This window comes from Eleutherodactylus coqui, chromosome 10, assembly GCF_035609145.1.
Source record: "Eleutherodactylus coqui strain aEleCoq1 chromosome 10, aEleCoq1.hap1, whole genome shotgun sequence".
Classification (NCBI taxonomy): Eukaryota; Metazoa; Chordata; class Amphibia; order Anura; family Eleutherodactylidae; genus Eleutherodactylus; species Eleutherodactylus coqui.
In genome coordinates, this window is record NC_089846.1 from 33,897,633 (window position 1) to 33,910,557 (window position 12,925).

Genomic DNA, 12,925 nt, shown 5'->3' on the forward strand with positions numbered 1-12,925 from the left:
CAATGCATTTTACCGTGATTTCTGATGAACAGATATGTATTTCTCTAGGTCAGCGACCAGATGATTTTGCTGCAGAATTGTTGGAGCGAGCTACTAGTGTTTGACCACATCTACAGGCAAATGCAACACAGCAAAGAGAATAGCATTCTGCTGGTGACTGGACAGGAGGTAAGCTACTAAATATCTGCTATTGTCAACATTTCCTAAATCTAATGTGTTCACATCTGTAATACTGTTATGTTGTAAAGGAAACACTCACTTAAAAGAATGAATACAGGGATGTTAAAGGGCTTGTCCCACTTTTAGCTACTTTTCTGCAGGAGGCAGACGGCTCCATACATTGTGTAGTGGCCTGGGTTGGTACTGCAGGTTAACTCCTATTCGACTGTGTAACTCAGCCTGCAGTACCAATCCAGGCCACCGTGCGATGTACGGTGCTGTTTGCAATCTGCAGCAAGGAGTGAGACAACCCCTTTAAAGGAGAACGCAGATGAAAATTAAAAAGTACATTTGAAGTACGTGATAGCCTGCATGTAAACTTGCTTTCAAGATTTCAGATGCCCCACCAACAACTGCTCCACAGCATGGGATTTCACGCAGCTTGGGGAGAGAGAAATATTAACGGAGGAGATTTTTGGCCTCTGTTCCCATTTCTCTATTGAGAAGCAAAGATAGGCCTCTTTTACACGAGCGTTACTTTGACACAAAGTAGGCACGTCAAAAAACAAAATCGCATCTACAAACCAATGGTTTTCTATGAGTTCCTTCAGATGAACGATTTTTTTCACGGGCTTGAAAAAAAAAAAAAAGCACCACCACAGATAGGACATAGGCGCGTTATTTCAGCACCAAAGTTTTTCAGTGTCAAAAGATAGGTCTTGTCTAGAGTTGAGCGAATATATGCTGCCGAACTTCATGTCGTTTGAGTATTAGCGTACTCGATGGTGCTCGTTACTCGAATGAGCATCACGCCGTGTTCAACCCCGGACCAGTTTTTGGCTCCTCCCCGCTGTGACATGCCTGTTTTGGCCCCTCTCCGCCGCGACGCAGCCCGCGCCAATGGCAAATTTTTGGGCTAAGAGGGGGAGAGAGAACACACAAACCAAGAAAAAAAAAAAAAAAAGCTCGGCACCTGGCGTCCCACATACAAAAATGCACGAGTCTCCCATTGTAGGCAATGGGGTTCGTTACTCGAGTAGAGCTCTCAAATTTTACGAAAAACTCGACTCGAATAATGCGGACCCGAGCATTTGGGTGCTCACTCATCTCTAGTCTTGTCCTAAACAATGACAGGTGCCTGTAGAGAGACACTTATAGTGATTTAAGAAGTTCTGCTGACCGAGGGATCTCGGGGGTGCGGCTTTTTTTCACCACACCCATCCATTAAATTGACAATAAAACTTGGTCACGCCTATCCTTCGTCCGAGTTATTCACGATTTTTTAGCACGACTAACTGAGCGTTAAAATGATGCTTGTGTTAAGGACGGCTAATGGGTCGATACCATGAGACGACACAACTAAGAAATTCTGAAGACAAAATGTAACTTTTTTTATTTTTCGGGTGACCATTTAACATACCATTTTAAAATGTCTAACCTTCCACTTTTAGATAAAAAAAAAAAATTCCTTTTAATATTTTTTATTTGTATAATAATTCAAAAATCTTTATTTTAATCATTTTTTTTATTATTAAAAAGCGTTTGATCACTTATTCAGTATAATGCAATACTGTGGTAACTGTGACAACAGGCTGCCTGTTAAAGTTGTGTCACAGGCATGTCCCTAACCGGAAAATGATCATGGCTGTGCCCCGCGGGCCTTCAGAACAACACCCCCACGATCCTATGGCGGTGGCCGTTAGGGATATTTAAATCCTGATTGTTGTGAACATTGAAGTGCCACTGGCAGAATTGACAGCAGCATTTAAAGGGTTAACAGCTGCAATCAGAGTTATTTGTGATCTCGGCTGTTGCGGGTAGGAGTCAGCTGTTAATGACAGCCTATACACACCGTGTATGGAGGAGTTCCAGCTCCCAAGCTGACTTTAAAGACATCATATACTGTGGATGGCTATAGATCCTAATGCACGGGGTATGTGCAATTAGGATCTATATAGCTGTATATATGATGGGAAGGGGTTAATTTTAAATACTATTTTAAATGCAATTCATTGGCAGAAATTTCTATATATGTTTTTAAAGGTAGCCATATTAACCCCTTCCTGCTTTTTTGTATTTTTGTTTATATTTTTCCATCCCCACTTTAAAAAAAAAATCATCACTTACTATTTCTGCAGCGACGTACCTACATGAGGAGGAGTTGTATTTTTCAATTTTGCTATTTTATATACAATATATTGCAAAAATTATAAGTGGAGTGAAGTGGAAAAAAAACAAACAGACATGACATAACAAACATGACATTTACAGCGCAGTAAAACTGACACTCTTTTTTGTGGCAATACTAAATTTATATGCTTTATGTCGTGCTACTTAAAATGATAAAATATGTATTTTTTTAAATTAAAAAGATGCTTTCTGTTGCCATCCTGTGACCCCCATTACTCAGTTGTCCATGAATCCATTTGTGTTAGGGCTTATTTCTTGAGAGGGAGTCTGTAGTTTTTGTTGGTCCTATTTTAGGGCTATTTCAGACAACCGTATATCGGCTCCATTTTCACGCCGAGCCGATATACGGTGTCCTTGTCTGCAGGGGGAGGAGGATGGAAGAGCCAGGGGCAGGAACTGAGCTCCCGCCCCCTCTCTGCCCCTCTCCACTATTTGCAATAGGAGGGGGTGAGACAGGGGCGGAGCTAAGTAACGGCACTCAGCCCCGCCCCCGTACCGGCCCTCCAATTGTAAATAGTTGCAAGGGGTGGGGAAGGGGCGGGAGCTCAGTTCCTGCCCCTGGCTCTTCCATCCTCCCCCCCTGCAGCCAAGGACACCGTATATCGGCTCGGCGTGAAAACCGAGCCGATATACGGTCGTCTAAATAAGCCCTTAGGGTGCTGATGACTTTTTGATCACCTTGTAGTCAATTTTTTTCTTGGAGACAGGATGACCCAAAAAAGTGCAATTCTAACATTTTTAAAACCCCTCCTGCCTTCTCCTCCGGGTTATCAGCTGTTATTAACTGCTGACAACCTGTCCTGCCTTTGATTGATTGCAGAGCAGGAGGCTTAAATCCCTGGAATAATTTTACATACGTCTGGACTTTAAGCCTGGGACCAGGCGCCGTAAAGTGCCTGGTCCTAAATGGGTTAAGCCATGCCACAGGCGTGACTTAATAGATAAACATTCATAGCAACTCTAGGGGCTTTAACAAGGCCTCGGGCTGCCATGACACCTTAATGGCCTCCCATAATCTTACTGTGGGTGAGCAATTCTGGTCATTTAAATGCCACTATCAGAATTGACTTCTGCATTTAAATGGTTAACAGCAGTGATCAGAGTTCTATCTGATCCTGACTACATGCAACACTCTCCATGTATAAGCCTGTCTTGGCTCCCCCAAGCTGTCTCCATAAAGTGAAACTGGATGTGCACCCTACATGTAAGGAGCATGTTGGGACATGTAAAAACACGTGAACGGGTGCACAAAACTAACGTTTGTGCACTTGTTCAGACGGCCTGGGTTCTGCTAAACTGTCTCCCCCTTCCCTCCCCCTAATCGACTCTTGACAAGGGGAGAAGGCAGGACGGGGCAGGAGCTAGTGTGCTAAGCTCTTGCCCCCTCTCTGCACCTTGTCAGCTGTGGGAGCAATGGGAAAAGGGGCGGGAGCTTAGCAAGTAGCTCCCGCCCCCTCCTATTGCAAACAGCTGTCAAAGGGTGGAGAAAAGGAGGGGAGGGGGTGGGAGTTTAGCAGACACGCTGCTAAACTCCCTCCCACCTCCATTCTCTGGCAGTTACCATAGGCTCCTAAAGGAGTCTATGGAGTCGCTGCTGTATTCCATCTGGGAAGATAGTTCCTCCTGAACTATCTTTCCTGGCCGGCGTAAATGTGCACCGTATGCCAGAGGCGTAACTTGAAGCTTCTGGGCCCCAATGCATAACCTGTAACAGGGCCCCCAACTGTAATGCTTTATTCATAGTACTCGGCTCCCTATATGGAGAAGAGAGGCCTTATGGGCCCCCTAAGGCTCCCGGGTCGGGTGCAACCGCATCCCCTGCATCCTCTATAGTTACGCCAGTGCCGTATGCGCTATCTTAGCCAGCCAGGGTGCTTTTACACCACAGCAATACGCCCATGTAAACTGATGCATTGTGAACCAAGGGCAGCGTATATCAGCCGGGCGTGAAAGCACAGCCAATATACGCTGGTGTGAACAAAGCCTTATTGCGATGCCGCATTCAGTTTTCTGAATGCGACACTGCAATTATTTAATACGTCAGTCCTATATAATTTGAGGGCATTTTCAGGCCTCTCTCTTAAACATGTAGCAATGCTTTTTTTCTTTTTGTAACTAAGTTTTTATAAAATATGGGCCATTACATAAATGCATGTGACATGCTTATGTACTTTTCTTTCCAGTAGTAATTATTACGCATGCAATTCCAAAACGGTGATATAGTACTGGGTTTTTTTTTGTTTGTTTGTTTTTAAAGATATCTATGTCCGTCAATCTGCTGTGTTGTGCAGCAATCACACCCATTATGGGGAGGGGTTTGTCCGTTTAGTCAGTGGGCGGTAATCGGTAAGGACTCCCAGCTGATTGTTGGAAATGCTTTTAAATCTATGTGTTTGTCTAAATATATCAGATGGGATCAAGACCGCTTGTGTGTAGAAACGCGTCTTCTGTGCTCTGTGATGTCCTGTCTACAAAAGGACATAAAGCAGATTTTGTACGTAGAGCTGACACTCTACCGTGTTTGATGCCTTATTACCCCGACTTTACGTTTATTTGCAGTGCATGCTGGGGATGCACAGTCCAGATCTAAGCAGATGCTACTTGTTTAGTTTAGAGGATTTTTTTTTTCTTTTGGGTTCCAGAATTGTTGCTGCACAAAAGGCACAAACAATGATCTTGCAGAGAGATACAACATATCCACAAACACAGGCAGGGAGGGCTTTGTCACGGCTTTCACCAGCACTCAATAGGGGGACAGTGTGGCCAAGAGCGGCATATTTCTCAAGAGAAGAGACACATCCCCCATCTGTATTTACAGAAGGAGCTGTGAGAACAAGCTGCTGAAAGTAATAGGTAACTACCGGCCACTTCCCACATATAGGTAATTCATTAGGTATAATGAGTGCATACAGTTGTTCCTAATTAGCATTGGATTCTCAATGATAGCAACACATATGGTCACTGACTTGTATTTTCACACCGGCTCTAAATAGCTTATGAGATGCATGTGCATTTTACCATATATTTCCTTTGGAGGCAGAGGGGTAACTTGAAGCTTCTGGGCCCCATGGCAAAATCTGTAACAGGGCCCCCAACTATAATGCTGTATTCATAGTACTAGGCTTCCTATATGGAGAAGAGAGACCTTACTGGCCCCCTAAGGCTCCTGGGCCCGGGTGCAACCGCATCTCCTGCATCCTCTATAGTTACGCCCATGTTTGGAGGGATTTCATAATCAATAGTTAGCCCACTAACCTCCACACCTAAAGAAATGCATTGTGAATCAAAGAATTCCGAAAATGTATCTACGGAACGATCAGTAAAAAACGTAGGGACGAAACTAATGTCCCATGGGCCCAGGTGCAAAACGATCAGTTTGGGCCCCCCTGCCTACTGCGTGTAGGCCGTGGTCTGCCCAAAATGTGGCCCAATGATGTAGCACTAGTCGCCAGGGATGTTGGTAGAGTTCTAGAAGAGTACCGGCACAAGCTCTGAGACGCATGCATTACCCCGCACCAAAAGAGAAAAAGCATAGAGGGCATATGGGTTAGAAAACGTTTGCAACACGGCGGGTTTGGATACAGCAGCACAGTTCTAGTGTGCTTCTAAATTATTTCATCACCATATCATAGTCAGATACCAGTTCTGTGCAGTGATAGTGATTACAGTGCAATTACTTCCACTGATCTCAGGCAGGGTCTTCTTTGATTGGCGTCGTTCATTTTTGGTTTTCTGCTTTCTGACTATCAAGACATCTTCCGGGCACCGTTCAGCTCTGCACACTCTCCGTATGCCGCCACTACCAACTCCACTCAGTGTTTTCTACATACTAATATTGCACCCCTCTCTTGATCTCCATAGTTACAGTGTGTCTCATTGGTCCCCACAGTTACAGTGGGCCCTTCCATTTGCCTCCCATTTACAGTATATCCCTCTGTATGACCCCCATTCAGTTATAGTTCTTCGCTCTGCCACCCCGACAGTTACAATGCTGTGATTCACCCATGACTCCCCCAAACAGTTAGCGTGCCATGGACCCTCTGTGTCCCTCTCACAACTCCTGCACCACAACTCATCTCAACTCAACCACTTGCAAGTATCTAAACTCACAATGACTTCTTCACTGTGACTCGAACTGCTGCTGTCTGAGTGGTCGACTCCTCTCTGCCTCATCCTACTCTAAGAACAGAAAACTGGGTACTCAGATAGCAGCAGTTCAAGGGACTGTGAAGACGTTGCTGTGAGGTATCTGCTGAGATACTGGCAGAGAACAATGTCCCCGGGCAAATTCGGATTTAAAATCCGCAGTGTTTTTCCCATCACGCGCATCCGCGCCCCATAGGGATGCATTAGACACCCGCAGGTAGTTAAATACTTGCGGATGTCATTTTTTCCTGCAGGCGCGGGTCCCGTGTGCAGGAAAAAATCCGGACATGCTCCATTCAGGCACGGGTCTCCCGCAGGCTTCTATTGAAGCCTATGGAAGCCGTCCGGATCCGCAGGAGACCCACAGCTGAATTAGGCCTCATGTCCACTCGAAAAATACAATCCGCGCAGAATCTGCAATTCCATTTAGCTAGTGGACATGAGGCCTTAAACTCACCTGCTGCGGACGATGCAGGTCTTCCTTCCTTCGTAGCCGGAAACTTCTTTCTTCGGCCTGGCGGATATGCCCGGCGCATGCGCAGCCGACGTGCCGAGCACATCCACCGGGCCGAAGAAAGAAGATCCGGCCGCAAAGAAGGGAAGACACGCACGGCCCGCAGCAGGTGAGTTTATTCTTATTTTAAGCGCTCATGTCCGCGGGGCAGGAGGGACCCGCTACGGATTCTCCATGCAGAATCCGTAGCGGGCCTGATTTTCCCCGTGGACATGAGGCCTAAATTGTGGTGTGGGGTTGGGGTAGTCTCAGTGGTGACAACTCCACCTGTCACAGTAGTGATGGGGGGGCCTTGCATGACTTACACTTGCAGAGGGTTATTTCCTGTGCAGATTTCGAGCAGCCAATGGAAACATGGTAACTAACAATAGGATGAGACTACAGGAGTGGCAGATATCCTGGATCCAGTGTTGACTAAGTATAGTTTGAGCTGGAGGGGTGTTTATAGCTCCGAAATTTGATGGAGAATACAGTTGTTTGTATTTAGCTTTTCCTTGGTTGTTAGTGCTTTAGGATGACTTTGCCTCGCAGTGCTTGAACTCTACAAGCACTGACTAATATTATGAATTTATGTTGGACTTCGCTTCATATACAGCAGCCAATCTGAGCAAACAGACTTGCAGGGTAAAGCATAGGGGAGGCATAAATCGGCAGCTTGACAGGACATTCACTGCTGATCACACGTCTGTCTTTGCTCTACATTTCCAAGCATAATGCAAGGAGTTGCACGATCATAAATGTGCAACCTGATGTCTATATTTCTTTATAACGGTATTGAAAATGCTGCAGATTTCATCTTTGAGCAAAAGCAGTAGCACACTGGGAGAGAATGATCTGTTTAGGTGGCCACAGACATTAGATGAATGTTATGCCAACCTGCTGATCGCTGTGGGACCGGCTGACCACCTGATGTGCTTGGGTGTGTCTGGCACAGCTTATTCCCTTCTCTCTGTGGAGGTTAAACTGAGCATGCATGTGCATGGCAGAGTTGGAAGGAATATCTGCTGGCTGAACAAGCATTTGACCAACAGCTATCTAAGATGTATGGTCAGCCCTTAGTAGTGAAATGCAGCAACCATGATCATTATCGGCAACATGTAGGGTACAGGACTAACTGACAGATAGCATACATAGACACTAGAGGAACCATATATTACCAAACACTTGCACACGTGTATATTACACTTGCATTTAACCCTTTGCAATCCAATTTTGGATTCATTGTTTCCTAGGGGGCTTTATCTTTCTGCCATTATACAATGGCGCCATCTGCTGGCTAAAGCCAGTACTGCGGTATGGGACATGCTGAAGAGGCCCTCCGACAACAACACGGCCAGTAATCTACAATAAGAGTACCCTGCCGGACGTCTTCCGATATTGGAGCTGTACAGCCTTCGATCAGAATGTCTTTAGACGTCAGACAGTGAATTGGAAAGGGTTAAAAGGGATGAGTGTCCTGACCCTACTGTGGGTCTACTGACCTGAACTCACATTATCATAGAAAGCTAAGGCTCAATTCATATCTCTTTTATGCTTCTGTTCCAGTTTTCGTCTTTGAGTTCCATCTGAAATGCCGAAAATGGCATTCATATGAGAGCCTGGATAGAGCCAGAGATTTTGGTCACTGTTTCACGAGGTTTTTTGTTCCTTTCCGTCTTTTTAGGAAGAGAGAAAAGAGCAGTCGGCTATGTTTTCTATCATCCTAAAAAGATAGAAATGGTCGAAAAGGCTGCAGTCTTCGTTTCCCATAGTAAAGCATATGGTTCTATTCTGGTTCTGTCTCAATGTTGTTTTCGGCATTTGAGACAAAACCTGGAGAATGGAAGCGGAGGTATAAAAGAAAAGTGAACTTAGTCTTAAACTTAGTTAGGTTTTTTCATTCAGGAATAAAGATGAGCGAGCGTACTCGCTAAGGCAAACTACTCGAGCGAGTAGTGCCTTATGCGAGTACCTGCCCGCTTGTCTCAAAAGATTCGGGTGCTGGTGGGGGAGACCGGTGAGTTGCGGGAGTGAGCAGGGGGAGTGGGAGGGAGAGAGTGAGAGAGAGATCTCCCCCACGTTCCTCCCCACTCTCCCCCGCCGCTCCCCGCCATCACCCGAATCTTTTGAGACGAGCGGGCAGGTACTTGCATAAGGCAATACTCGCTCGAGTAGTTTGCCTTAGGGAGTACGCTCGCTCATCTCTATTCAGGAACTGCTAGTCAAACTGATTGCACCACTAGAAAAAGAAGAAACAGTCAATGGGGGATTATCCATCACAGTAGTCTACAGCCCAGTCAGTATCTACATATCTGTATAACTTGCTGGTAACCTTAGGGCCCTTTTACACGGGACAATCTGTTGAGCGCAGATACCCAACAGGTCGTCCCAGCGATATTTGTTCCTGTGCTTTTGCTCCATGCAACTTGCCCTCCGTTACTCTCGGTCCATCTTAACCCTTTTATCACCAATCTTCAGTGATGCTCTCTTGTCCGGGTCACAGTCTGCAGTTCTGCTATTAGCACTTTCAAAGAATCATAACCTTTCCCACTTTTCTGTCAACAGGACTGTTTGAAGGCTTCTATTTCACGGGGTGACATGTAGTTTTTATTGGTACCATTCTGGGGTTCCAACGACTTTTTTTCTTACTGCTCTTAATTCCTTTTTTTTTCATGGAGCTAGGGTGACCAAAAAATTGCAATTCTGGCATGGCATTATTTTTTCTGCTGGTGTTCACCGTGTGGGCTTGATAATGTGATATTTTAATAAATTGGACCTTTATGCATGCAGCGATATTCACTTTTACATTTTTTTCTAACTTTTAATATTTTTAGTTTTTGGAATAGTTCAAAAGTCTTTATTATAGTTATTTTATTTTTTATTTTTCTAGTCCCCGTAGGAGGATTGAACTTGCAATCATTTCCTCGCTTGATACGGTGTGTGGAATTGCATTGCACTGTATTATAGGCTGCCTATTAAAGTCATGCCACATGCATATTTTAATAGGCAAGTAATCATGGTAACCCTGGGGACCTTCAGAAGGCTTGAGGTTGCCATAACACCTGGATGGCGACCCCGCTATCTTATCGCCAAAGGGCAGTTTGGGACATTTAAATGCTGCAGGCATTTAAAAGGTTAACAGTCGTGATCCGAGGTGTCTCCAATCGTGGCTGCTGCAGGCTGTGTATGGAGGAAGCTGGTGTAGATATTCTGGTTGTCTATCTACATCCTAATACAAGGGGAATTTTCAGTTGGGATGTATATAGCTGTATGTGTGGGGTTAATGTTTCACCTGCAGTTTCCATGTGGGTGCTACTTTGAGCAATGACCCGATTGTAGCAATGACCCGATATGTCTGATAACTGGAGCAAACATCTCATCGTAGTCCTCTCCATATATTTGTAAGTATCCTCTTGGCAGCGAGTCATGGTAAAGTCCTTGGCAAAGGTCCATCTACGGCCTATGGCCTTTCTCCCAGCTGGCAGCTCCCCGTGTCTATATCTTAGTGTCATGCATGGATTTGACTTCTTTTTCTGCAGCCTTTATCCATTTATTGACTTCTTCTGAGAGCTGAGATAATCCTTCCCAGGATGTGGACTCCTATACACTGACTTTACTTAATATGAGTGACATACAGGTGGTTCACCGCATTCTAACATTTTTTTCTTGATAGAGGTCTGTTTTTGTGGGGTGAGCTCTAGTCTTCATTTATTCAATTTTTGGCAACACATAAGGGACGTTTCATACAAGCATCATTTTTCCACATTCCGCACCAAAAATCTGTCACTTAATCATGCCGCTGTGAATTTCACATCAAACCCCGCAAATCTCATTGCAGAAATAAGCCATTTTCATTCTGCATCAAACCTGGCACAGAACCGTGTGGAATTTGGTGAAGAATTTACCACGGACGATAACTTTTACTTCTTGGTTAGTTTATTCAACGTAAGTTTAGCATATCAGAAACGACTGGGTCTCCAGAAAAATTATAAAGTCCATCAATTTTATCCCCCACCAGTCCACAGGAGGAGCAATTAAGTCCACAACTGAGTTTAACAGCAATAAGTCTGTTTTATATTCACAGACCTGTAGTCTTCCGGAGGCACAGCTTGTTTCATGGCGTATGGTCTCCAGACCCGGGTCCTAGCGCCGGAGTTCCCCAAGTGTCTTGCCGGGACAATGTAGCTCCCTGTTTGTTCACAGCGTCCCTCTGCTTCCAACAGAAGTCTGGTTCTCCCAGACACACACCACCCCTAACTTCCACCTATCTCTTTACATAGCTTGCTGGTTCAGGTGAAAGATCTGGCCTGGAATAATGTTGGTCCGATCTACATCATAGAAGCTAGCAAGCTCTGTGACATATATCTTCGATTCCTGACCACACTTCTCACCCTGTTACAATATATATATATATATATATATATATATATATATATATATTTTTTTTTATATATATTTTCATATTTCTTCATACTTAAAAAAACAAAAATTTTTTGGTATCGACGCACTTCTATAATTTTTTTCTCCCATCAGTGATGCTGTACTTTCTATTTCGTTTTTTTTTTTTGGCGAGGCGCACGTATGAAAAACTAGCTATTTGTGTAAAGTTTTTTAGGTTATTTTGTTTCACAAAGTTCACCGTATGTCTTAAATAATGTAATAATTTTTTACATGGGTCATTACAAATGCAACAATACCAAATAATAATATTTTTTTTTCATAAACCAAAGGCCAAATGTGTGGCTTTGACTTTTTTATTTTTTATACTTATTTTTATACTTCTTTTTCTCCTGCTAAAGGACTTAAATTTCATGGACACTGATTGTTCTTATAATACACAGCAATATTTTAGTATTGCATTGTATCATATCAGCCTAGGAGAGCCTGCCTCTGGCGAGGCTTCATAGGCCACCATAGATGGCAGACCCAGAGGCCATTGTAAAGCCTCTGGGTGTCATAGCATTGACAACCCACAATAAGATTGCAAGGATCCAATGGTCGACGGAGGAAGACAGCTCCCTTTGTCAGCCTCTTATGTGCCACGTTCACATTGAGCGTGGAATGGAAAGGGTTAACAGCTGTAATATAAAATTGGTATATCCAATCCAGAATTTTGGAAATACGCATTAAGAAATGGTTTAAATTTTTTTCACCAACTTCAACCGGTGGTGGTGAGGCCCAGGCATGGCTGTGCTGGCTGGTCCAAGCACCACCATAGAGAAATATATATATATATATATATATATATATATATATATATATATATAAATAATATATTTAAAAATATTATTTTGCCCATTTTCTGCTTGAGAGGTTTATGCCACTGTACATACTATCATATGTAGTTTCCATTTTACTTGCTTGCAGTTTCAGCATATGAAGGTACTTCCTTCGACCCCTGGATAACTTTGGGTCTGACTTTTATTTTTGTCTTTATATGTTGGACATGAATGGTTTGTGTTTTAATAAAATCATTCCATGCAAAACAAGTAATAGACAGTTTGCACTTTCTTCACCAGCAGACACTTTGAAGATATACATATAACTTTCAGCACATCTGTAATACAGAAAATACACTGGAAGAGGAAAAATATAATACATAAAGCAATTAATAGGTGTTGGTAGATATATGGGAATTCACTTAAAGGGGTATTCCAATTTTGGCTTATCATGGCAGAGATGGGAAAACCTGGCCCCAGGTTTCTGACCACCTGTAGGGAACAGCCAAGCGCTTCAGCCCAACGCTGTTTGCGTAGCACTTATTAAAGTGAATGCAAGCTACAGAAACAGCATAGTGCCGTGTGTTACACTGTTCCTATAGCTCCCATTCATTTCAATGAGAGGTAGAGAAATAGCGGTGGGCTAAATGAATACCCCTTTAAAACACAAGAATTCAGTAATTTTATTTTACCTGCTATTCATTCAGTGTTCGATCTT

The 12,925-nt window shown here is 43.7% G+C and overlaps 1 protein-coding gene across 1 annotated transcript in view; it reads left to right on the forward strand.

Annotated features, from left to right (window-relative positions):
* NR5A1 (nuclear receptor subfamily 5 group A member 1) overlaps positions 1-12,925 on the forward strand; it is a 128,797-nt gene that overhangs the window by 75,622 nt on the left and 40,250 nt on the right. The window contains exon 4 of the mRNA XM_066579778.1: positions 49-168. Within this exon, the coding sequence (XP_066435875.1) occupies positions 49-168 (120 nt within the window). The remainder of the gene's footprint in view (positions 1-48; positions 169-12,925) is intronic.